This window comes from Perognathus longimembris, chromosome 25 (assembly GCF_023159225.1).
Source record: "Perognathus longimembris pacificus isolate PPM17 chromosome 25, ASM2315922v1, whole genome shotgun sequence".
Lineage (NCBI taxonomy): Eukaryota > Metazoa > Chordata > Mammalia > Rodentia > Heteromyidae > Perognathus > Perognathus longimembris.
This window is the reverse complement of record NC_063185.1, coordinates 13,270,662-13,297,213: the sequence shown is the minus strand read 5'-3', so window position 1 is coordinate 13,297,213 and position 26,552 is coordinate 13,270,662. Positions and strand designations below refer to the sequence as shown.

The following is a 26,552-nucleotide window of genomic DNA, read 5'->3' as shown; positions in this document are numbered from 1 at the left end:
GGGGTGAGGGCTGGGAATGTGGCTTAGTGGTAGAGCGCTTGCCTAGCGTGCATGAAGCCCTGGGTTCAATTCCTCAGTACCACATAAACAGAAAAAGCTGGAAGTGATGCTGTGGCTCAAGTGGTAGAGTGCTAGCCTTGAACAAAAGAAGCTCAGGGATAGTGCCCAGGCCCTGAGTTCAAGCCCCACGACTGGCAAAAAAAAAAAAAAAAGGTATCTTAATAAGAACACAGAGAACACAGTTTCATCTCTAAAAAGAGACCATGTAATTCTTTGTTAGCTACAGAAATGGTTACAGTGCTTTAGGAAACAAAGGCCACCTTCTGAGGAGAGCAGGCACAAACTGAAAATCTGGGGCCAATTTAATAGTTTGAGCACTAAATATCAATTTAATCTAATAATTTATATCTAACACCGCATTTCCCATGGGAAGAAAATTCCCCAACTTGTCAAAGTGCTTCATTGTCAAATAGCTACAGTGAGATCAAATGTTAATAGAAGCACAGGAGTGAATATCATATTCACTGTGTACTTTAAATGGAAAGTTTGGTTTTAATGACTTCTTCTCTGATGGCATGTCAAAATACTTAGCTAGGCGGGGTACTGGTGGTTCACACCTGTAATCCTAGCTACTCAGGAGGCTGAGCTTATGAGGGCTGTAGTTCAAAGCCAGCCCAGGTAGGAAAGTGTAAGATTCTTATCTCCCAAATAAGCCAGCAAAAGCCAGAAGTAGAGGTGTGTTTCAGGTGGTAGAGTGTCAGCCATGAGTGAAAAAGCTAAAACAAGATCAAAAGCCCTGAATTCAGTCCCAGTACTGAGGAAAAAGAATTTTTCTTTTTCTATTTTTCAGTCAGAGACTGGGATTTGAACTCAATACCTGACACTTTTGTTTCAATGGCTAGCATTCTACCAGCTGAGCCATGCCTCCTACCCCAAAATTAATTTCTTGGAAGAACTATGAGAAACTTAAAAAAAAACAAAAACAACTTATCTATACTCTGCAGTTGCAATGTCGTTTTAATGTGAATTTAAATATGAAGCTCTTCTTTCATTCACTCATTTTCCCATCTGCCAGTTTAGAGAAAAGTATCTGAATTCCAGAACTTTGGGTAGAATGATTCATATTAAAAGTAATGGTGTGAAGACTTGTTTTATTCTGGAAAATTCATTGCTTCTGAGTTGGTTCATCACAATATGGCACATTTTCGACAAGAAGATCTTTCCTGGGGACCAATTCTGAAAGAAAAACAAAATAGATAATTAAAATGAAAATTCATTATTTAATCATTGAAGTAGAAGTAAATGCAAGTTACACTCATTGGCCCTCATATCTGTAAGATTGCTTTTGCTTTTTTTTTTTTTTGTTAGTCCTGGGGCTTGAACTCAGGGCCTAGGCATTGTCTCTGAGCTTCTTTTGCTCAAAGCTAGCACTCTTCCACTTCCGGCTCTTTCTGTTTGTATAGTACTGAGGAATCAAACCCAGGACTTCATGCATGCAAGGCAAGTATTCTACTACTAAGCCACATTCCCAGCCCCAGAAGATGAGGTTTAAGGTAAATCTTTCAGACATATGTTATTCCAGTTACTGTGTAAGATGGAATGCATGACTCTAAATAGAAACATTTAAAAAGATTCTCTTTTTAGATTATAGAAAAATGTAAGTTGGTGGGCTGGAAATATGGCCTAGTGGCAAGAGTGCTTGCCTCATATACACGAAGCCCTGGGTTCGATTCCCTAGCAGCACATATATAGAAAATGGCCAGAAGTGGGGCTGTGGCTCAAGTGGCAGAGTGCTAGCCTTGAGCAAAAAGAAGCCAGGGGCAGTGCTCAGGCCCTGAATTGAAGGCCCAGGACTGGCCGAAAAAAAAAAAGTAAGTTGGTTATAGAAAAACCGACTTAATTCTTTATCATTTATTTAATAAAACCAACTAAAGAGCTTCACAGAATTTATCTACAACACACTGACATATGGTTACCAATAATTATAACGATCAGCTGGATAGCCTATTTACCTACTGAAGAAAAAGAACACCCTGTGTGTGTACATGTGTGCATGCTGGGGCTTTAACTCAGGACCTGAGCTTCTTTTGTAAGGCTAGTGCTCTACCACTTGAGCCACAGCTCCACTTCAGACTTTTGAGTGGTTAATTGGAGACAAGAGTCTCCTGGACTTGCCTGTCCAGGCTGGTTTTGAACTTCAACCCTCAGATCTCAGCCTTTTGAGTAGCAAAGATTACAGGCATGAGCCACTGATATCTGGCATGTATGTCAATGTGTGTGTGTGTGTGTGTGTGTGTGTGAGAGAGAGAGAGAGAGAGAGAGAGAGAGAGAGAGAGAGAGAGAGAGAATGTCGTGGGGCTTGAACTCTGGGCCCAGGTGCTGTCCCTGAGCTCTTCAGCTCAAAGCTAGCACTCTACTACTTTGAGCCACTGTTCCACTTCTGGTTTTTGATTGGCTAAATGGAGATAAGCGTCTCTCTGGGCTGGGAATATGGCCTAGTGGTAAAGTGTTCGCCTCCTATACATGAAGCCCTGGGTTCGATTCCTCAGCACCACATATATAGAAAAGGCTGAAAGTGGCCCTGTGGCTCAAGTTGGCAGAGTGCTAGCCTTGAGCAAAAAGAAGCCAGGGACAGTGCTCAGGCCCTGAGTTCAAGCCCCAGGACTGGCAAAAACCAAAAAGAGTCTCTCAGACTTTGCTCCCTAAGCTGGTTTTGAACCGTGATTCTCAGATCTCAGCCTCCTGAGTAGCTAAGAATGCAAGCCCCAGGAAGAGGGGGAAAAAAAGTTTTCAAGTTCAGAATCTAATGGAAAAGACAAACAACAAATTATAATGTTATAATTTGTTAGAAACATATACTTTTACAGGACAATGAAAAACGAAGTGGCTAAACCTACCTATTTCCAAAGACATTTACTCTGAATAACCAGAAGTCCAACAATGTGGGAGTTGAGGTTCTCACATGATCAGGAAATATGGCGGAAGGCTCTGGACTAGCAAAGTCCTCAACAACACTAGGACCCCATGACCCTTTGCTCCCTCTGTGCTGCAGCTCTTCTTGGTGGGTTGCCTTCACTGCTGCAGTGAACGCACACATCCTCCAGGCAGGCAAAGGAGAAGAAGCGCCAGGGGGCAATGCCTTTCCCACTCATTCCTTTTTAATAGGAAGACAGGCATTTCTTGGAAATAAGACCCAGAAGACTGCTCTCATGAAGGCCAGACAGATGTCATGTAGTCTGGGAATGAACATTTTTCTCTTGGCATATCCCTTTGGACACACACACACACACACACACACACACCCTCACCCTCTTCCTACTGCAGTAACTTCTGCTTCCCCCTGCACCCTGAGATCACACACACACACACACACACACACACACACACACACACACACATACACACCCTCTTCCTACTGCAGTAACTTCTGCTTCCCCCTGCACCCTGAGATCTCTCACAGACTGAAGGATGCCTGGTGCCTGTGCCCACCAGCTTTGGCAGATCATATGGTAGACACCCACTGGAGTTCAGTGAAAAATAGACAGTAGAAGAGAAAGAAAATGTGCAGTCACGACTCCACAGAAACGCCTCGATCCCTGCTGCACAGGAAGAGCCCGGCCTGCTTGTCTACAAATCTGGTCAGCAATCAATCCGGCAGGACCTGACTGTTTCTGGAAGACTCAAAGGCCCTGGGAGGAGGCCTGTACTTTAGAGCTCTAGGCGCTGAAGCCTCTAGGCCACTCTTCCTGTCCAGAAGCTGATATACAGGGGCAGATGCTCTTCTTCTGGGCTATGCATGTTTTCACAACTCACTTCCTCTTATCATGAGTTCAAGGCCTTATGGATTAAAGAAAGCTAGACAAAGCAGAGCACCTGTGGCTCACACCAAGTGCCAGTGGCTCACACTTGTGATCCTAGCTACTCAGGAGGCTGAGATCTGAGGATCACAGTTGAAGGCCAGTCTGGGCAGGAAAGTCTGTGAGTCTTTTTTTTCTTTTTTTTCAGTCCTGGAGCATGAACTCAGGGCCTAGGTGCTGTCCCTGAACTTTTTCACTCAAGGCTAGCATTCTACCACTTTTAGCCTCAACATCACTTCCAGTTTTCTGGAGGTTAACTGGAGATAAGGACTCTCCTGCCCCAGCTGGCTTTGAACCAGAATCTTCAGATCTCAGCCTCCTGAGTAGCAAAGATTACTGACGTGAGCTACTAGCACCTGGCTTGTGAAACTCTTATCTCCAATTAACCACCAGGAAACCGGAAGTGGAGCTGTTGCTCAAAGTGATAGAGTGCTGGCCTTGAGCTGAAGAGGTCAGGGACTGAGTTCAAGCCCCATGATGGACAAAAAGAAAAAAGAAAAAAGTTAGACAAGCCTGGGGTTTCTTGGCAATATAAGCCAGTCCATCAACGTGATTGGTAAGGGAAGGAGCAGACTTTTCCGTGAATAACCACTATCTCATACTATATCCAAGAGCCAACTCAGGTTAATAGCAATAACCAAATGAAAGAGATCAAACAATAAATTAAGATTTTGGAAGAAGGCGCAAGAGAACCTCTTCACTTGATAGAAGCAAAGATTTTTTTTTTTGCATGGAACACAAAATCCTCAGCATAAAGGAAAATCTGATCAAGTAAACTACATTAAAATAAGAAACTTCACTGACAGAAAACAGCACTGAGGCAAAGATAGGTCACAAAGGAGATTTTTGTAACATATATCTCAACAATGCATCTGCATTCAGATCATGGAAAGACTTCTTCCCAGTCAATACTGAAAAGGCAGACAACCCTTTAAGAAAAGGAAAAGGGAGCAAAAGACAAACAAGCAGGAACTTCATCTAAGAGAACAGTCCAACGTCCACTAAACAGGTGCTCAGTATTCCTTCAGTTAGTTACTAGATATGTGAATGAAGGACGAGTAAGGCTAGGGAGACACACACTACTAAGTGTGGGGGAGGACTCACTCGGGACAGTGGAGCTTGCACACTTATACTAGTGCTGCAAACAGAGTCAGAACAACTCCAGGAAACCGGGAAACTGCTATATGAAAAAGCCAGATCTCAGGACACAGAAATTCCATTTCAACTACGTATTATCTCTGCAGATGTGTGTCACAGTGCACATATTTCCACACGTTTCTCCACCACAATGCCTGCTGTTCATAACATCTTTATCCACTGTAGTCTCCAATTGGGAAAAACCCAAACCACAATGTAAGGATAAATTGTGACACTGGGATGAGTCCAAATGATACTTGTAATGACATGGCAGAATACAACAATGTAAATGAATCTCACAAATGTAATATTGAGGGGAAAAAAGCCAGACAAAGTTTCCATGAAGTTCAACACCTTTCTTTCTTTCTTTCTTTCTTTTTTTGCCAGTCCTGGGGCTTGAACTCAGGACCTGAGCACTGTCCCTGGCTTCTTTTTGCTCAAGGCTAGCACTCTGCCCCTTGAGCCACGGTGCCACTTCTGGCTTTTTCTATATATGTGGTGCTGGGGAATCGAACCCAGGGCTTCATGTATACAAGGCAAGCACTCTTGCCACTAGGCTATATTCCCAGCCCCTCAACACCTTTTTTTGTGTCTATGTGTTATTGAGGATTGAACCTAGGACTTTTAGTGTGCTAGGCAATGAGCTATAGGCATGAGCTATAATCCCAGGCCTTCAAGTACTTTATATATAAAGTTTAAAATATCCCGTGTTGAAACTTGGAGCTAGTGTTTCATGTCTGTAAACCTAGCTACTTAGGAGGCAGAATCAAGGTTAAAATCCAGCCAATGAAAAAACTCCACAAAGGCTCTATTGAAGGCTGGGTGTGATAGCTTGCATCTATAATTTCAACTGCTTTCAGAGGTACAGATTGGGAGGATCTCAGTTCAAGGCCAGCTAGTACCAGAAGAAAAGCTAGAGAGAGACAGGCGCTGGTGGCTCATGCCTGTAATCCTAGCTACTCAGGAGGCTGAGATCTGAGGATCATGGTCCAAAGCGAGCCTGGGCCGGAAAGTCCATGAGACTCTATCTCCAATGAACCATTAGAAAACTGCAAGTAGACTTGTGGCTCAAAGTGGTAAAGTGCTAGCCTTGAACAAAAGAGCTAAGGGACAGTGCCCAGGCACTGAGTTCAAGCCCCACAACCAAGAGGGAAAAAAAAAGAAAGCTAGGGAGAGCCCATCTCAACAAGTAAGCTAGGTATCAGTCTCATGCCTGTAAGTCCAGCTATAAAGGTTGGAGAGTTACAGTTCAAGACCAGCCCTAGGAAACAGAAGAGCCTCAATTTGAAACTATAAGTAAAAGTAAAAAAGGTTGGGACATGATTCCTGTGCTTGCCTACCAAGTGCAAGGTTCTGAGATCAAATTCAAGTACTGCCAATAAGTAAATAAATACAATCAAAACAAACAAGGGTATAGGATTTGTTCAATATTTCAAAAGGGCACTGAAGCCAGAAGTCACAGTTCTTTATGTTTACTCACTCAGCGTGTTCTGGTCTGTGTGAATTCCTTGTATGACAGATGTTCGGAGGAGCAGTTCAACGTCAGAACCAATTTTCATCAGCTGTTGAGAAATCCAGAGGGAGTCCTTAGAGGGCTGCACAACAATGCATTGTTTTCAAAACTACAGCGTTTTGTTTTGTTTTTGTCAGTCATGGGGCTTGAACTCAGGGCCTGGGCATTACAAACATGAGCCACCAGTGCCCAGCTGAAAACCATAGTTGTTGTTGTTTTTTTCTTTTTTTCTGTTTGCCAGTCCTGGGGCTTGAAATCTCTGGCTTATTTTGCTCAAGGCTAGCACTCTACCTCTTGAGCCACAGTGCCACTTTTGCTTTTCCTGTTTATGTGGTGCTGAGGAATTGATCCCAGGGCTTCATGCATGCTAGGCAAGCACTCTACCACTAAGCCACATTCCTAGCTCCTGAAAACTAGAGTTCTATATAACAATTCCCTTTCAGACAGTGCTGCTTTCAACATTTTACAGTATACAAAGCTCAACATTCGGATAGTTTTATAACTTTTATCTATCTACTCCATATTTTGTTCCCAAACAGATTCAGAATTTTGTTGCAATGTACATTTAAAAATAAGTGAGGGCTGGGCTGGGAATATGGCCTAGTGGAAAGAGTGCTTGCCTCGTATACATGAGGCCCTGGGTTCGATTCCTCAGCACCACATATACAGAAAATGGCCAGAAGGGGCGCTGTGGCTCAAGTGGCAGAGTGCTAGCCTTGAGCAAAAAAGAAGCCAGGGACAGTGCTCAGGCCCTGAGTTCACGGCCCAGGACTGGCCAAAAAAAAAAAAAAAAAAAAAAAAAAAGTGAGGGCTTTGGGACTTTACCTCTTTTTATTTTTTTTTTTGGGGGGGGGGTGAGGGATGGTGGGGCATCATGGAGCTTGAATTTGAGGCCTGGAGCTATCCCTAAGATTTTTTTTTTTTGCTCAAGGCTAGTGTTCTACCACTTTGAGCCATAGCACCACTTCTACTTATGGTTTTCTGGGGGTTAAGTGGAGATAAGATTCCCCACAGACTTTCTCACCTGGGCTGGCTTCAAACTGTAATCCTCAGATCTCAGCCTCCTGAGTAGCTAGGATTATGGGTATGAACCATTGGTACCCAGTTGGCAGATAATTTCTTTTTTTTTTTTTTTTGGCCAGTCCTGGGCCTTGGACTCCGGGCCTGAGCACTGTCCCTGGCTTCTTCCCGCTCAAGGCTAGCACTCCGCCACTTGAGCCACAGCGCCGCTTCTGGCCGTTTTCTGTATATGTGGTGCTGGGGAATCGAACCTAGGGCCTCGTGTATCCGAGGCAGGCACTCTTGCCACTAGGCTATATCCCCAGCCCGGCAGATAATTTCTTGAACATGAGCGAAATGTTGTTTGTCACTTGAAAGAAACCAATGGACAATATTTACTGACCATGATAAAATTCAAACTTTCAAGCAAAAATCCAAACTGTGGAGGCACTTGTATATGCTGTGAGTTTGGGAGCTTCCTGTACTTAAAGGATTTTTCTTAACAAGATGAACACTAACAGCTGTAATTATAAGATATAATTTTAAGATTTCATATAATAAACTATGTTCACTGTACAGGAGACTCTTGTGTGTATATGCTGGTACTGGGGCTTGAATTTAGGGTCTGGGCACTGTCCCTGAGCTTTTTCATTCAAGGCTAGCACTCTATCACTTGAGCCACAGCTCTACTTCCAGACTTTTGCTGCTTACTTGGAGATAAGAGCCTCAGAGACTTTCCTATACTGGCTGACTTCTAACTGCAATCCTCAGATCTCAGCCTCCTGAGGAGCTAGGATTACAGGTGTGAGCCACAGTGCCCAGCTTACAGTAGAGTTTTGATAACTGGGGTTGAATGATTCCCAGGGACTGCTGCTGAGGAAAAGTCGTGAATTCTCAGGAGATATAGTTTAGTACCTGACACATTTTTCTCTTGCGCCCCCAACTTATGCTGAGAGACTTGCTGCCTTTCAACAAGCCTCAAGTTTTCACTGTATCACTTAAATTAAGCACATTCACTTTTACCTTGCTTTGTAGGTATCATTTGCTTTTTGGGGAGGCAGGTTTGCACAAAGTTAAGGGCATGGAAACAGCAGATCATAAACCGAGTTAAATATAGGACTGCCTGAGAGCTTCTCCACATTAACTGAGCTGTGCCATTTTGTTTTTGATCTCTTTCTCTCTGTCAAAACCACATGTGATAAACCTGCATATGAACTAAGCTTACTGCACTGCTTAGTGAACCTGCATTTTCCCAACTGCTAGTGTGTGATGTCACGAAATGCTGCAGGAGCAAAACAATTCAAGAGAAAGATTAAAATCCATGGGTCAGAGAGGTGCAGTGGCTCATGGCTGTAATCATAGCTACTTAGGTTGATGAAATCAGAAGGACTGCAGTTCAAGCCCAGCCCTCCCAGTAGAAAAAGCTGGGTGTGGTTGCACACGTCTACCAGACCAGCTACCGTGGGAAGCTTTAAAGAAGAGGATTGTGGTTGAAGACCAGCACAGGCAAAAGGCAAGACTCTATCTCAACTATAAACAGAGACACTGGGGGGTGGAGGCTCACATCTGTCATCCTTGACACTCAGGAGACTTGAGATCTGAGGATCGTGGTTCAAAGCCAGCTGGCACAGGAAAGTCGGTGAGACTCTTATCTCCAATTAACCACCAAGAAAAAAAAAGCCAGAAATGGAGCTTTGGCTCAAATGGTAGAGAGCTAGCCTTGAGTAGAAGGGTTCAGGGACAGTGTGCAGGCTGAGATCAAGCCCTAAGGCTGGAATGCACGTACCCATGCGCACACATGCACACACAGTAGGAAAGTCTGTGGTTCTGAACTACTATAGCACTGAGCTGCCTCAGGTGAAGGGAGAATGTTGTGGGTTTCTGTGTTGGCTGAGCAGCTCTGGCTTTGGTCCTGGCTTCCCTCCATGTTCTGGCCATAGGCAAGGGGCTGTCTTTTAGAGTCAGGCAAATGATCCCAAGAAGGTGAGTCACATCAAATAAGTGGAGGTTATGTGCAGTGCTGGTGGGTTTCAAGGAAGGTGGGTTTCCTTTCATATGACCACCTATTTTCATCATTTCCTCTTTCCTAAGAAAATTTTATGAGTCTGATTGGAACTGAAAAAAAAATTACTGTACCTCTTCTATTTTCTTAGGAGAAGTCTCAGTCTTGTTACTTTTGAATTCTTCATTGATCTTTATTCGGGCTGCTAGAGAGAAAACAACATTTATATATATACATATGTGTATATATATATATACATACATACACATATATATAACTTAACATTTCTGTCCCAATAATTTATATTATTTAAGTGTATTTCTACTTCTCTAAGAAAAGGTTTTGATCCTGTACAAAGCAAAGCATAAGAAAAAGCATTAAAGAAGTGTCATGGAGAGCTTTGGACAGCTACCCAATTTGGGGAGGAAGCCTAACACAATTCTTTTTTTTTTTTTTTTTTTTGCCAATCCTGGGGCTTGAACTCAGGGTTTGGGCACTGTCCCTGGCGGCGGCTGCTTCTTCTTCTTCTTTTTCTTCTTCTTCTTCTTTTTTCCTCAAGGCTAGCACTCTACCACTTGAGCCACAGAACCATTTCTAGCTTTTTTTTTTTTTCTGTTTATATAGTGCTGAGGAATTGAACCCAGGGCTTCATGCATACTAGACAAGCACTCTACCACTAAGCCACATTCCCAGCCCTCAACACAAAATTTTATTACTCTATTTTTCTCCCTCAACTTTGTGTACCTAGTCACTAGATTTTAATAAATCCAAATAAACATTTTTTTTCTCTAAGTATTTAGATTAAATGTCTTTCATTTTCTTTTTCTTTTTTTTTGCCAGTCCTGGGGCTTGAAATCAGAGCCTGGGTGCTCACTGTCCCTGAGCTTTTGTGCTCAAGACTAGCCTACCACTTGAGCCACAGCTTGTCTTCTGGCTTTTGAGGTTTAATTGGAGATAAGAGTCTCAGGGACTTTCATGCCCAGGCTAGCTTGGACTGTGATCCTCAGATCTTAGCCTCCTCTGTAGCAAGGATTTCAGGTGTGAACCACCGGAATCTGATTTTTTTTTTCAGACAAGGTCTCACTGTCTAGCTTAGACTATCTTCAAGCTCACAATTCTCCTGTTCTCCTTCCTCAGCCTCTGAGCTGGAATTGATTTCATGAACCAACAGAGAGGACAAACATGTTTCTGTAAAAAGTCAATAAAGAAAATAGGTTAAATAATCTACACACATAGGTAGCTTAAATTACAAGAGTAATGAGGGTACATGTATAATTTTGAGAGTCTTGGCTCAGGTAAAAATGGATGATTAAGACTTTTGCTATACCATTTTGTTATACCATTTTATATCATTGTAGCAGCTTAATTTCATCCAATCTAATCAGCCTTATATGCTGTTGTGGGCAACTGAGGGAATAATCTGTAAACAGTTGCTTGGTTGGGGCTGGGAATATGGCCTAGTGGCAAGAGTGCTGTCTCATATACAGTTGCTTGGTTAATATGCCAGAGCCCAGCTCTGAACTGGGAAAACTTAATTTCCTACGACAGTGGAGTAACTTTACCAGATATCTTCTTAAGAAGGTTTACAAATGTACGTAGAGCTGGGACATCGCTGGATCCCATACTTGGAATTCTAGCTATTCAGGAAGCTGAGATCTGAAGAATGTGGTTGGAGGCCAGCCCATGCAGGAAAGTTCATGAGACTCTTACCTCCATTTAAGTAAGCACTGTGGCTCAAGTGGTAGGAAGCTAGCCTTGAGCAAAAAAAAGCTTGGGGAGGGCTGGGAATGTGTCTTTGAGGTACAGTGCTTGCCTAGCAAGCATGAAGTCCTGGGTTCATTCCTCTGTATCCCATAAACCGAAAAGGCAAGACGTGGAGCTGTGGCTCAAGTGGTAGAGTGCTGGCCTTGAGCAAAAGAAGCTCAGAGACAATGCTCAAGCCTGAGTTCAAGCCCCAGGACTGGCAAAAAAAGCTCAGGGACAGTGTCCAGGCCTCAATTTAACTCACAGTGAAACACAGAATGTGGATGCAAATTAGGCTTGGATTGTATTTTCCTTCCACATTTGTTGAGACTTCCAGACTGACACAGGCATGAACAATATGGTGGTATTTGGTCTTCCAGGGTGTGTGAAAATTTGTTTACCTAACAGAAATGGGACTCATAGCTTAAACTAAAGGCAAGCAATGACAAACACTGAAATTCTCACACACAATACACAACCTTTTTTTATTTTTCTGCTGATTCTTTGGGAAATCTTTATCGTTGATTTTTGTAAATTTTATACTCTGAAAGAAGTTTAGTATAAATAAATCTTTACAAAACAAAACATCAAGCGAGGCACTCAAGCTAGGTAGGTCAAGCCTGTAATCCTAGTTATTCAGGAGGCTGAGATATGAGAATCTACATTCAAAGCTAGCCCCCCCAAAAATCTGTGGGACTCTTAGCTCCAAATACCACCAATCAAACAAACAAACAAAAACAAACCAGAAAGGGGCTATAGTTCAAATGGTTGAATACTACCTTTGAGCAAAAGGAGCTCAGGGGCAGGGAACAGGATCTGAGCTTAAGCCCCAGGACTTGCAAACAAAACTAAACAAAACATACCATCAGAAAAGAGCAGTAAAAGTCATTCCCAAGGCAGGCAGTCTCTAGTCATATAAAGCAAGGACTTAAACAAAAGGGAATATATATATATATATATATATACACATATATATATATATAAATAAAATTTTACCTTCCAATGCTTTGGAATCATTTTTAAAAACTTGCTGTCGGGTTCTGTGCAGTGTTTTAAAGAGCTGTAAAACCTGTTAAGAAAATCAGAATTCAGACCTCCTGAGAAAAAAATGTTTACATTTTACATAATCAGATTACAAAAATTAAACAATATTCCTGGGGCTAGGTGTATGGCCTAGTGGTAGAGTGATTGCCTTGCATACAAGAAGCCGTGGGTTCGATTCCTCAGCACCACATATGTAGAAAAAGCCAGAAGTGGAGCTGTGGCTCAAGAGGTAGAGCACTAGCCTTGAGCAAAAAGAAGCCAGGGACAGTGCTCAGGCCCTGAGTTCAAGCCCCAGGACTGGCATAACTAAATAAATAAATTTTCTATTTATTTAATTACATTTCAGAACAGCTGGTAAACATCAGGGCTTCAAAATATAGGGAAAAAAAATCTTTCCAGCCAGGTACCAGTGGCTCATACTTGTAATCCTAGCTACTCAGGAGGTTGAGATCTGAGGAGCGCAGTTCGAAACCAGCCTGGGCAGAAAAGTCTGTGAGACTCTTATCTCCAATATACTATATAAAAAAAATAATAATAAATAAATCTCGGGGCTGGGGATATGGCCTAGTGGCAAGAGTGCTTGCCTCCTATACATGAGGCCCTGGGTTCAATTCCCCAGCACCACATATACAGAAAATGGCCAGAAGGGGTGCTGTGGCTCAAGTGGCAGAGTGCTAGCCTTGAGCAAAAAGACGCCAGGGACAGTGCTCAGGCCCTGAGTCCAAGCCCCAGGACTGGCCAAAAATAAAAAAATAAAAATAAATAAAAATCTCAAAGTGGCGTTGTAGCTCATGTGGTAGAGTGCTTGCCTTGAGCATAAAGAGGCTGAGGGACAGTGCTTAGGCCCTGAGATCAAGCCCCAGGACTGGCAAAAAACAAACAAACAAACAAAAAACAAAAAAAAAACACCTCTTTTTTATTTAAATTAAAAATATTCAGGTGCTGAGGTACAGCTTAGCTGTAGAGTACACACTTAGCAATGAATGAGTTCCTGGGCTCCAACTCCAACATAGGGGAAGAAAAAAGGTTTTAGCATTATTCACAGGAATAATACAGAGTCCAACAAAACTAAGTTGGGCATGGTGGTGCACACCTGTAATCCCAGCATTAGAGAGACTGGGGATCCTGTCCCAGGAGGAACTCAAGTTCCAGGTTACATAGTTTCAGGCCAGCCTGGACTACAGAGTGAGACCCTATCTCAAAACAAAAACATGCAAAGAACAAAAACAATACCAGAATGCTTAAATCATAATCATCCTGCTATAAAACAGTTTGCTAAGATAACCAACTAGTATTGTATGCAGTTGTTCACATGTGAACAAACTAAAGCTTTCCTCTGCTCTTCAAACCACACACATACAAAAGCATGAACTTATGTCTTAGGAGGGCTCAGAAAGAAAATATAACTGCTCACAAGAGAAGTACAATGTTGAGATTTCTGAATATTCAGAGTCTATTTAAAAACAAAAGTCTAAGACTTCAGTGACAGGCTGAGGCTATCTGTTGCTTCTAAGTACAAAAAAAGATGCTAGGCGGGGCTGGGAATATGGCCTAGTGGTAAAGTGCTAGCCTCGTATACATGAAGTGATTCCTCAGCACCACATATACAGAAAAAAGCCGGAAGTGGCACTGTGGTCAAGAGGTTGAGTGCTAGTCTTGAGCAAAAAGAAGCCAGGGACAGTGCTTAGGCCCTGAGTCCAAGCCCCAGGACTGGCAACAAAAACAAAACAAATAAACAAAAAGATGCTAGGCATTGTTCTCTCAATAGTGCCCTTGGGGAGGTATGGGGGGGCGGTGTGTGTGCCTGGGAGCATGTCTGTGAACTTGGGCTTGAACTTAAGGGCCTGGTTGATTAATGTCCCTTAGTTTCTTTTCCCTCAAGGCTGTTGTTCTACCACTTTGACCCACATTTCCACTTCTGGCGTTTTTTGCTACTTAACTGAATTGTCTCATAGGCTTTTCTGCCTGGGCTGGCTTTGAACTATGTTCTGCAGTTATGTCTTCTGGTAACTAGGATTATGGAGTGAGCCACTGGCATTCAGCTTGTTTTTTATTTATGGTGCTGAGGAGCTGAGACTGAAACTTAGAGCCTGGATAAGCTAGGCAGGTGCTCTACCACTGAGCTCCATCCTCTGGCCCTCCTGCCTAATTTCTAATCAAATTTCGGATTTCACCTTTACAGCCTCATGCTTGTTTCTTCCTCCCTCCTTCCCTTCTTTTTTTTTCCCCTCAAGAAATCCCTTTTCCTCAGCTCCTCCATAGCTATGATTTCTTCTTGTATCCCTCTAGATAAGTTAAATGTGTGTTTCACAAAACACACAGCATTTTCAGTTGGGAGAACTTAATGATGGTAATACTTGTTTAAAATCTCCCTATCTGCTAGACTTCTTTATAAAGGCAAAGTAGCCAGGTAACCATTGACTTCATTATGGGTATAGTACAGTACACATAATTTATGGCTGTTAGCTGTATCATTAACTATTGTGGGCACCTAACACAATTTGTTGTTGTTTTTCCAGTCCTGGGGCTTGAACTCATGGCCTAGGGACTGTCCCTGAGCTTCTTTTGTTCAAGGCTAGCACTCTACCACTTGAACCACAACACCACTTCTGGCTTTTTCTGCTTATGTGGTACTGAGGAATTGAACCCAGGGCTTCATGCATGCTAGGCAAGCACTGTACAGCTAAACCACATTTCCAGCCTCTAATTTGTGTGTTTGTGTAAGTCCTGGGGCTTGAATTAAGGGAGTAAATGCTGCTGTCCCCGGGCTTTTTTGCTCAAGGCTAGCATTCTACCACTTGAGCCACAGTTCTACTTCCAGATTTTGGAGATAAAGAGTCTTATATACTTTCTGGCCCGAGCTGTCTTCCAATTGCAGTCCTCAGATATCAACCTCATAAGTGACTAAGATTACAGGCATGAACCTTTGGCACCTGCCATATATATATATTTAGTGGTGGGGCTTGAGCTCAGGGCCTGGGCACAGTTCTTGAGCTTTTTCGCTCAAGGCTAGCACTCTACCACTTTAGGGCACAGCATCACTTCGTTTTCTGGTGGTTACTTGGAGATAAGAGTGTCATGGATTTTGCTGCCCCAGCTAGCTTCAAACGATTACAGGAGTGAGCCACCAGCACCCAGCGTCAATATAATTCTTGAATGAATAACTGGTAGAATCGTGTCTTTCCCTGCCCTGAGTTTAATAGTTCATGAGGAATGCTTGGCGGTTTATTATTGAGCTATCATACACCATTGCTTTTTCTTCCTTGCAATGTTGTGCCTGTGTTTCCATCTATGACAACTACAGATTCCAATTGGCCATCATGTGAACATTTAAAGCTAAGAGATGGCTGCCTGAGAACTGGGCACCAACAAGGAATGTACTTGACTAGAAATGAACCTGAGCCCAGGTCCCTACAGAGATGACCAAGGCTGGGAGGACTCAGGTCTCACAGGTGTCTCGCTAAATGCTCGTTTTTTCCCAAGGAACTTCACTGGAGGAAATCTGTTTCCTCGGTACTTGGTCTCTAGATATGGGAATAAATACAGCACCCCATTGGCTGGTTGGCGCTTAAAATCGTTTTGGGGGTCCTTTTTTATTTCCTGGGATGTGAAATGGGTCTTTCAGACAAATCACTGTGTGTTGCATGCGGGTGTGTACGTGTCGGCCCTGGGGCTTGAACTTGGGACCTGGAAACTGTCACCGAGTTTCTGCTAGTGCTCTACCACGTGAGTCACGGCTCCACTTCCGGCTTTTTGGTGGCTGATTAGAGATAAAGAGTCTCACGGACTTTCTTGCCGAGGCTGGTTCCGAACCGCGCTCCGCAGATCTCAGCCTCCCAGGTACGTGGGATTCCAGGACGTGCTTTCATCTCAGGTAAACCCTCCAGGCCCGGCTACGGAGCCGAAGCCTCGCCCGCGGCTCCTCGCACCCGCGCACCTGCAGGCCCACGACTGCCCCTCAGGGTCCCGAACCTCAGCTCCCAGGAAGTCCACCACCGTCACACAGCTGTCCACTCGCCCACCCTCCCCATCTGCACCGCACCCACCCCTCCCCAGCCCCTGTCACCTTCACTGCCCGACCCATGGCGCGCCACGCCGTCCCCGCCACCTCAGGGGCCGCCGGTACGCCCCGCCTCACGGCAGCCAAGGCAGATCCAGCAGGCTGCGCGCCTCACACGCCTCAACCAATCACCACTCAGTGTCTCCCTGGTAGTCCCGCCTCTCAGCAGTCAATCAAAGTCTCATTTTTTACCCCCGCTAACGCACGGCAACCAATCGCCATGCAGCGTCCCCTCGTAGCCCCGCCTTCTCAGCAAGATAACTGGGAGATGTTTGCTAAGCGCGTAGCAACTACAAGCTTTCCGATGCCGGGGAGCCGAATGACAGACAGGAGAGCGGAAATCGCTCGGACGCCATGTTTGTTAGGGGCAGAGTCACTTCCGGCCCGGAGGTTTAGGATCCTACCCTGGGTTGTTATTTAACGGGTGGCTCGGTCTTTACCGCCAGTTGGGAATTAGGCACTTCTGTTAAAGTATTTTAATATTTCCCACTCGCGGCCGTCTCCTTGGCAACCGTCTCCTTGGCAATGTGACAAAAGCCAAGCCACAACTACTGCAGAAGGCATTGTTTGGGCACCTGGCTTCCAAAAGTTCTGCCGGTACTGTCATTTATTTTTCCCCTAGAAAGTGAGATTCAATAATTCACCAAATTACCAAAGCCAGTGGTGAATCTGATCTACAAGTCCTCTGGGCCTGACCCCAAAAGGCTATTTTCACTCTCTAAGTCTGCCGTCTTATCTTGCCTCCTGCATTAGATTTGTAATTTAACCAAACTTCTTGTTTTGCTGGATGGTGGTAATTGATTAGTAAAGTCATAATCAAAAATAGCTATACAGCATGTTAAATACCTTAACTTAGGGCCTTGCAGGCATCAAGATAAATCTATGCCTATCAAGCTGGTGTTGAGTTCAAAGCCCCGATTTAAAAAACAACAAAACATCCCACAATCTTGTTCTGCCAAATTATTGTTCACCTCTATGCCAACAGTCTAATATTTTTAGATTGTTTTATTTAAAATTAAAGATCTGGACGAGTGGATCTCCAAGACACTTTTCCTTCTTTATGATTTACATGTTTATGAATGCCCACACCGGTCCTGGGGCTTAAACTCAAGGCTTGGGCACTGTCTCTGAACCTTTTTGCTCAAGGCTCACACTCTACTGTTTGAGCCACACAGCTTTGCTTCTGGCCTTTTGCTGGTTAATTGGAGACAAGTCTCCTGGACTTTCCTGATCCGGCTAGTTTATAACCACGATCCTCATTTCTTGGACTCCTGACTAGCTAGGATTCCAGGAGTGAGCCACTAGCACCCCACATAATTTTTTAACGTCAGCTTGTTTTCCTATTCCTGTGATGACCGGCAGTATACTTAAAAATAATGTAAATCAGCCTTGCGCTGGTGACACACATCTGTAATCCTAGCCACCCAGGAGGCTGAGATTTGAGGAGCTGGGGCAGAACAGTTTGTGAGACTTTTTTTTTTTTGGCCAGTCCTGGAACTTGGACTCAGGGCCTGAGCACTGTCCCTGGCTTCTTTTTGCTCAAGGCTAGCACTATGCCACTTGAGTCACAGCGCCACTTCTGGCCATTTTCTATATATGTGGTGCTGGGGAATTGAACCCAGGGCCTCATGTATACGGACGGGGCAAGCACTCTTGCCACTAGGCCATATCCCCAGCCCCATTTGTGAGACTTTTATCGCCGATTAACCACCAGAATATCACAATATTGGAAGTAGTGCTGTGGCTCAAGGTGGTAGAGCACTAGCCTTGAGCAAAAAGAGCTCAGGACAGTGCCCAGGCCCTGAGTTCAAGCACTATGACCAAAAAAAGTAAATTGCCAGGTACAGCTGGCAGTGGCCAGCTACTCAGGAGGTTAAGATCTGAGAATCCCGGTTTTCAAGCCAGCCCAAGCAGGAAAGGCCATGAGACTCATCTCCAAATAACCAGCAAAAGGCTGGAAGTGGAGCTGTGGTTCAAAGTGGTAGTGCACTAGCCTTGAGCAAAAAAGCTCAGGGAGTCACCCAGGCAGAGTTCAAGCCCCAAGACCAACAACAAAAAGATTATGATGCATTTTGTTTGCAGAGCACTCAACAAGCAATTTAACCCAAGGTACCAGATAGTCTCTTATTCAAGAAACCATAAGTTACATAACCTCAGGACACTGATTTGTGGTGTCTTCTGAATGATCACAATCATACAGTTCCTAGTATGTCAAAATCAGTCGAATTTCTCTGTTCCTTCAACCTCCCACATAAAAGATGGCTCTTGGGGACTGGGAATAGGGCCTAGTGGCAAGAGTGCTTGCCTCATATACATGAAGCCCTGGGTTCGATTCCCCAGCACCACATATAGAAAAAAGCCAGAAGTGGCACTGTGGCTCAAGTGGCAGAGTGCTAGCCTTGAGCAAAAAGAAGCCAGGGACAGCGCTCAGGCCCTGAGTCCAAGGCCCAGGACTGGCAAAAAAAAAAGGTGGCTCTTTACTATTGTAGTTACTCTGGGAACATGCTCTGGCCTGTCAGCTTCTAAGTATAGGCCTAAGGGAGATGTGGCTCATGTAGTGAAGTGCTTACCTAGCTTGTGCTAAACCCTGGGTTTAATCCTCCATTCTGAAGAGAAAAAGGGAAAAAGAAACATCATTCAAACGCCAAGTGCCAGTGGCTCATGCCTGTAATCCTAGTTTCTCAGGAAATCCGAAGATCTGAGGATCATGTTTCCAAGTCAGCCTGGGCAGACAAACCTGAGACTGTTATTCCAATTAACCAGCAAAAGCTAGAAATGGAGGTGTAGGTCAAGTGGCAGAGTGCCAGCAAGAGCTGAGGCCCTGTGTTAAACCCCAGTATCAAACAAGCCCCCAATTTCAGACCCCCAAGGTTTCCTCAACTCCACAGCCTGATTCCTGCACAACCTATTAATGCGTACACGTGCATCATACACAGTTCTAACAGTGGACTTCAAATCGAAAAACGTGAATTCTAACTTTTAACTCTTTAAAATCAACATTATCATTTTTTTGCCAGTCCTAGTGCTTCAACTCAGGGCCTGGGTACTTACTGTCCCTAGAGCTTTTTTTGTTCAAGCACTCTTATCAGTTTATGTGGTACTGAAGGACTGAACCCGGGGCTTCATGCATGCTAGTCAAGCACTCTACCACTAAGCTACAATCTGAGCCTAAAATCAGTATTTAGATAAAAGCTTAATTTGTGTAAATTTAAAAATTCTAGAGCCAAGGTCTCTGGAAATCAGAATTCACCTGCCTCTAGTTCCCTAGTGCTGGGATTAGCTACAGGCACTACAATACCCAACCAGATCAAGTTCAAATAGTAGGGTATCAATCATTAGGCCTCACCTAGTCATGAGAGATTGTGACAAACCTGACTTTTATCTCTCCTGAACTCTCCTAAGACTGGGCATTATTTTTAGGGCCAAAATTGCCACACGCTGGACCAAACATATTGATACTCTTAGAGTTTAGCCAGAAAGGATATTTATTTAAAGCTACAGCTACATTTATGAACTCTCTGTCAAAGGCTAGTTGCTCTATTCTAACAATGCAGTGTTCAAATGTTAGGTACCACTGGGAGAAAATGCGAGAAGCTCTGAATTCCAACAAATATATTTCTTCAAATAATAAATCAATTCCCAGAGGGTACAACCATGCAACAAAGTCTTTTATTAGGCATAGGTTTTTAAATGTCTTCAGTGGTTCCATATATAGGGAAAAAAATACCTGGCATTTAACATGTTGGAACTTGCAAGCCTAATGTTCATCTAGGCAAAGAAAATTACCCTGGAGCCTGCCTACCCAGGAGGCCAGTGCATCTGCCGACCCCCAAGAACGTGGAGATGAACGTGGTAGACGGACTGCCCGCCATCTGCACCTTCATTCACCACCATCCGGTAGCCCTTCTTTAGGCCCAGATCGGCAGCACATTTCTTGCCAACAATCATCAAATGTCCAAGAAGCTGGAAAAGAAAGAAACATGTGTCTTAAGCATTATACAACTTTTGGTCACTAAAAACAGTCCAGTTCAAGTATCAAATTAAGGCAGGCATAGTGGATGCCTGTAAGCCCAGTATCTCGGAGGCTAAGGCAGCAGGACCACAAGATCCAGGCCAGCTTGACTGTCAAAGGAAAATAAAATGATGAAAAGTCACGCACCCGTGGCTCATGCCTGCTATCCTAGCTACGCAGAAGGTGAGATCTGCGTGAGGATTACTGTTCGAAGCCAGCCCAGGTAGGAAAGTCCATGAAACTCTGGTCGCCAATTAACTAGCAAAAAGTCAGAAGTGAGCTAGTGGTATGGCGCTAGTCTTGAGCAAAAAAGCTCAGGAACAAGGCCCAGGCCCTGAGTTCAAGTCCCAGAACTGGCAAAAAAATATATATATACATGGCTTTGATCGAATGTATATCAGTATCTATTTCCTGGGCAATCTATTTCCAAGGCAATGGAAATGGTCTCTCCTTTTCCTTGCTTTTCCTGAAAGCTTGTTAAAATGCGGGGGGAAAGATGCTAATAAACCCCATCTTTGTGCTCCTTCCATAGAAAAACAAAAGCGATAAAGTTGAAGTGTAGCCAACTCTTCTCTCTAACTTTTTTTTCTTTTTGCCAGTCCTGGGGCTTGAACTCAGGGCGCTGTCCCTGAACATCATTTCGCTTAAGGCTAGCACTCTGCCACTTGAGCCGCAGTACCACTTCTGGCCTCTCCTATTTATGTGGTGCTGAGGAATGGAACCCAGGGCTTCATGTATGCTAGGTAAGCACTCTACCACTAAGCCACATTCCCAGCCTCTAACTTTTTTTGTTTGTTTTTGGTGCTGGTCCTGGGGCTTGAACTTAGGGCCTGTGTGCTGTCCCTGAGATTTTTAGCTCAAGCCCTAGTACTCTACTTCCAGTTTTTTGGTGGTTAACTGGAGATGAAAGAGTCTCAGGCACTTTCCTGTCTGGACTGGCTTCGAACTTTGATCCTCAGATCTCAGCCTCCTGAGTAGCTTGAATTATAGGTGTGAGCCACTGGTACCCAACTCCTCTCTTTAATTTTTGTCAAGGAAGAATGCTATCAACAAACAAATCATGTTCTTGTGAAAACAGACAAATTGTCCATACACAAAACCAAAAACCAGAAACAGGAGGACCCAGAGTGAGGCCATGTGTTTGTCCCCATGTAGGCACTCCAAGTTCTGAGACAGGACCTCAGCTCTGCCCATGCCCACGGGAAAATCTACTAACAGTCAGACACAGGAAGTTACATGGGGAAAGAAAAATGTTTTACTAGCTCCCAGGCAGCCCCACAAACATCTAACTACCAAAAGCACAAATGAAGAAAAAAAAAAGGGGGGGGGGGAACGTTCCTTGCATGAGCTGACTTTGAAAGAAAAGTTTGAAATAGTTAAAAAAAAAAAAAAACCTTCCAAGTTAAATTATATCCATCAGGAACAGGAACTGGTCATACGTTTCATTATGAGTTAGCAGAGTTTGAAAGTTAACTCAGTAATTATTTCTTGGCAAAGAACCGTGTCTTCTCTTTAAAAAGAGCTGATTCTTAAAACCCTAATTTAGGAAATTAACTGAATAAAAATCAACATTCTACCATCCTTATAGACAAGAGCATTTGAGTAAAAAGCTCCCACCTTAAAATTTCACTATTATATAGTTAAGTGTCCTAGTTAGTTACAAATTCTGAGGTTTTAATCTATTGCAGATAAAATACTAGTTTATCATTAGCCACTCACCTTTGCCTTTGAAAAAATAATTTATTTTTTGGTGCCTGTCCTACGGTCTGGTGTTGTGCCTGAGGTTTTTAGCTCAAGGCCAGAGCTCTACCATTTGAGCCACAGCGTCAATTCCAGCTTTTGTTGGTGGTTAAGTGGAGGTAACAGACTTTCCTGCTTAGGCTGGCTTTGAACTATAATCCTCAGAGAGCCTCCTGAGGAGCTGGGATTACAGGCGTGTGCCACTGGTGTCTGGCTGTACCTGATTTATTCAATTGTTGGAGTTAAAAATGAGTATCTAGACCAGGCACCAATGGCTCACACCTGTAATCCTAGCAACTCAAGAGGCTGAGATCTGAAGATCTTGGTTCTATCTCCAATTCACCAGCAGAAAGTCAAAATGGAGGAATGGCTTAAGTGGTAGAGTACCAGCCTTGAGCAAAAAAAGCTAAGCAAAGTCAAAGAAGTGAAAGCTCCTGAGTTTGAGTCCTAATATGGCCACAAGACTTGACTCTGTAGTATAAAAGCGTCATGGATGACTGACTGTGTTCTATAAAACTTGATTTGCAAAAAGACGCAGCCAGCCAGATTTTGCCCACAGGCCAGACTGCTAGTTCCGGCTATAATTTATGGATCTAGAAACCAAACCTCAGACAAACCAGGCATGTGTGTTCCTACTTGGGGACTGGAAGATTCATGGGCATCGTGTACAGACTTCATGACCTCTGCTTTGGTTAATGGTTTGCTTGCTATGAAGATCTGTATTAGTGACTTGCTGTTGACTATGCCTCAAATGTTTTTGCAAATAATCCTTTAAAGGTTGTTATTATTTTGTAGCTGGGCACTGGTGGCTCACGCCTGTCATCCTAGCTACTCAGCAGGCTGAGATCTCAGGATCGCAGTTTGAAGCCAGACAGCAGGAAAATCTGTTTCTCTTATCTCCAATATACTACTCAGAAAAAGCTAAAAGTGGTGCTGTGGCTCAAGTAGTAGAGTGGCTAGCCTTGAGCAAAAGCAGCTCAGGAATTGAGCTCAAGCCCCAGGACAGGCCAAAAACAAGTTTTTTCGTTAATAGATTTTCAGGTATCATGTCAATAGTCCCTACTTATGTCTTTTTTCCCCCTCTGATTCAATCATACAGTACGCCAATTACTGGTCTTGTGGCACAGCAAACTAATGCAACTAAGCTCTGAATATGTGTTTTATTAGAGTAAAACCATACTGCCAAGTACCCTAATGTTTTTTTTTTTTTGTTTTTTGTTTTGTTTTTTTCCGGCCAGTCCTGGGGCTTGGACTCAGGGCCTGAGCACTGTCCCTGGCTTCTTTTTTTTTGCTCAAGGCTAACACTGGCACTTGAGCCACAGCGCCACTTCTAGCCATTTTCTGTATATGTGGTGCTGGGGAATCGAACCCAGGGCCTCAGGTATACAAGGCAAGCACTCTTGCCACTAGGCCATATCCCCAGCCCCCCTAATGGTTTTTTTATTTTCCTTCATAATGCCCCCCCCCTTTTTTTTTTTGCCAGTCATGGGCTTGGACACAGGGCCTGAGCACTGTCCCTGGCTTCTTTTTGCTTAAGGCTAGCACTCTGCCACACTTGAGCCACAGCGCCCCTTCTGGCCGTTTTCTATATATGTGGTGCTGGGGAATTGAACTCAGGGCTTCATGTATAGGAGGCAAACACTCTTGCCACTAGGCCATATCCCCAACCCCATAATGCCCTTTAGGACATCACCAAGAACAAAACCAACACTTTTCAATCAAAAAGGCAGGAAAAAAAAAGTCAAGTGCAGAAATGTACTCACACTTTCATCATCGTCTTCAGCTACAGAAATCTGGGATATATGTTTCTTGGGGATCACCAGAAAATGGGTTGGTGCTTGAGGGGAAATGTCATGGAAAGCAAGACACTAGGAAAGAGAAAATACAATTTTTACAAATTTTAGTGTTCTATCACCCTCAATAAACAACCACATGGGAGGCACTGACTAATATATCAGATTTCACAATCCACTTTAAACAAAGATGTAGTTACTAATGGCTATGCAAGTCCCAAAAGAAGGTTAAGATGGATAACTGAAGAAAAAAAAAAAAAGTCTGGCCTAGTTAGACTGAGTGATCAGGGAACAGGACAAGCATTCTGAGAGTGGTGACATCTAAACTGTGATCCTGGAAGAGAAGAATTAGCATGTCTTCCACCCACTGAAGAGCTCAAGCAAATAAGTCAATCTTTTGGCACCTGTCAGGAACCCTCCCATCTCCTTACCCTAGTGGCTTTTCCAACTGTACTCCGGAGAGGCAACTGCCTGCAACTTAAAGTCTAGCTTAAAACGCTGTGTGTGGCTCAACTTCAATTCCTATCCTTACCATACATATATATATATATATATATATATTTATTTTTTTTTTTAATTGGTCATGGGGCTTGAACTCTGAGCCTGGACACTGTCCCTGAGCTTTTCTGCTCAAGGGCTAGCGCTCTACCACGGTGGGCCACAGCGCCACTTCCGGTTTTCTGGTGGTTAATTGGAGGTGAGAGTCTCAAGGACTTTGCTGGCTAGAGCCTCACATCTAAGCCCCCCCAGATTACAGATTACAGGCGTGAGCCACAAGGGCCTGACAGTGTTTTAAGTGGTCCCTCCAGAGAGACTGGAGGTGTGGCTCTGGTGGGGCAGAGTCCTGGTAATGAAATTTCCAGGTGTTTTTTTTTTTTTTTTTCCCACCACAGGTACTGATGGATTTCAGCAATAACATGTTTGGTTCTCCCCCACTTTATCCAAGGTTAAAAAAAAAATCCCTATTGTAGAAATGAACAGCATAAGTGTTTAGCCCAATTACTTACCACACCAGAGCAATCTATAAACCGGCATACACAGAAATACCTGTAAATTTTTTTTTCTTAATTTAAAATCTCTGTTCTCTGCTGAAGGTGGAGGTTGCCTAAGAGAACCTCTCACGTGTGTCCAAAGAGTACTTTTAACTGGCTACGCCCTCAAAAAAAAAAAAAATGCTGCATCACTGGGGTTCAAAGGTCACTTCCATAATCACTTAGATATAAAAAAGCAATCGCTTTTGATTACATTTTTTCCCCCAAAAGTAAATTTCCCTCCTAAGTAGTGACACATAAAGAAAGGCACGGAAATAAAATCCACCTCCAGGCCCCGATTAAATCCTAGAGAATGGCCCCCGCCCCTCCGTTCAACGCTACCAGTTTTTCTACTGCCGATTACTTTTTCGTTGTTGTTTTCTTTCAAGGTAATTGAACAGGAGGCTTAGGGAACTTTTCCCACCCAAGCAGGCCGACCTCCGGCCCAGCTGTTACCGGAGGTCCAAACCCTCACACGCCGCCGTGCGGGAAACGATTCCCACCGGAGGGCGACCCGCGGGGATCCCGGGGTGAGGGCGCGGGCGGGCGGAGGAGGAGGAGAGCCGGGGCCGGGGGCCGGGGGCCGGGGGCTCCCGTCCTCCCGCAGGGCGCGGCGCGCGGGAGATCACCGAGGCCCGGGCCCCACGTGGCGGCCGGGCGCGATCGGGTTTCCCCCGGGTCCCGCCGGACAGAGCGCGGGCGAGATTGCCGCCACCAGCGCGGGCCGGGCCAGGCCGGGGTGGGGCGGGGCGGGGCGGGCGGCCCCCGGGGAAGCCGGTCCCCGCGGCCGTCAGGGCCCCGCCGGACCCCGCCGGCCGCACCCGGGGACCGATAAGGCGTAACCGGAGCGGCGGCACGCGCCGGGAGGCCGCCGCGGGGCGCCGGGCCAGGGCGCCGGGCCCGCTCTCCCCACCCGCCGCCCCGGTGTGGGGGTGGGGGGGGAGGGTGGTAAGAGTGGGGGAGGAAGCCGGCGAGACCCCCCCCCCTCCGCCCCCCGCGCGCCGTACCCGGTCATCCTCGAAAATGATTTTGGCGGGGATTTCCTTGCGGATGATCTTCCCGAAGATCGTGTCGCCACCAGGCCGGGCGACCTGAGCCTTGGCGATCTCATCGGCCATCTCGGCCTCCCTCCCTCCCTCCTTCCCTCCGCACGCCGGCCAGAGGGGAAGTCGAGAGCCCGGAGGATTCCCGGGCTGCGGCGGTGGCGGCGGCGGCGGCGGCGGTGGCGGGAGCGCGCGCCCTCCGTCGTGCCCGCGCACGAACCGCTGCTCGCGCGCCCCCGCCTGCCCGCGCGTGCGCACTGGCGTCCGCGCCGCCCGCGCGCGCGGGAACCACCGCTCGCTGCGGGGGTGGTGGTGGATGGGAGCACCCTCTCGGGGTTGCCTTCCCATCCGGGGTTCCCCCGGGCCCCCTTTGGGATGCGATGACTGGTTTGCCTCCATTGGCCTGAGGACGCAGAGGATTAAGAGAATTAGTCATCCAAACGGGTGCTGTCCGCGTGTGCGGGCCTAGACGGCTCAACCTAGATAGATGGGAGGATCTAGAGAGCAGCGAGGTTAGGATTTTCCCCCTCAATGCGTGTGGAAAATCACTTGGGAAGCTCTAAAAACAAAACAAATAA

At 45.0% G+C, this 26,552-nt stretch overlaps 2 protein-coding genes across 3 annotated transcripts; both read right to left on the bottom strand.

Annotated features, from left to right (window-relative positions):
- Nucleotides 1–994: 994 nt before the first annotated feature.
- On the bottom strand, nucleotides 995–16,434 carry Lyrm7 (LYR motif containing 7). 2 transcript variants are annotated; one of them, XM_048334278.1, is made up of 5 exons: nucleotides 16,362–16,434; nucleotides 12,248–12,320; nucleotides 9,643–9,713; nucleotides 6,475–6,556; nucleotides 995–1,236 (listed from the first exon to the last, which is right to left on the bottom strand). In XM_048334278.1, the coding sequence occupies exons 1-5, from the start codon at nucleotides 16,377–16,379 to the stop codon at nucleotides 1,166–1,168; spliced, it is 315 nt and encodes a 104-aa protein (XP_048190235.1). In that variant the 5' UTR covers nucleotides 16,380–16,434; the 3' UTR covers nucleotides 995–1,165. The 2 variants fall into 2 exon arrangements, with proteins under 2 accessions (XP_048190235.1, XP_048190236.1); XM_048334279.1 differs by having other exon boundaries at nucleotides 9,643–9,710.
- Nucleotides 16,435–20,002: 3,568 nt separating this feature from the next.
- Hint1 (histidine triad nucleotide binding protein 1) lies at nucleotides 20,003–26,138 on the bottom strand. The gene is made up of 3 exons (XM_048334302.1): nucleotides 25,939–26,138; nucleotides 23,871–23,975; nucleotides 20,003–20,318 (listed from the first exon to the last, which is right to left on the bottom strand). Exons 1-3 carry the CDS (start codon nucleotides 26,047–26,049, stop codon nucleotides 20,154–20,156), a joined length of 381 nt encoding a protein of 126 aa, XP_048190259.1. The 5' UTR covers nucleotides 26,050–26,138; the 3' UTR covers nucleotides 20,003–20,153.
- Between the last annotated feature and the right edge of the window lie 414 nt (nucleotides 26,139–26,552).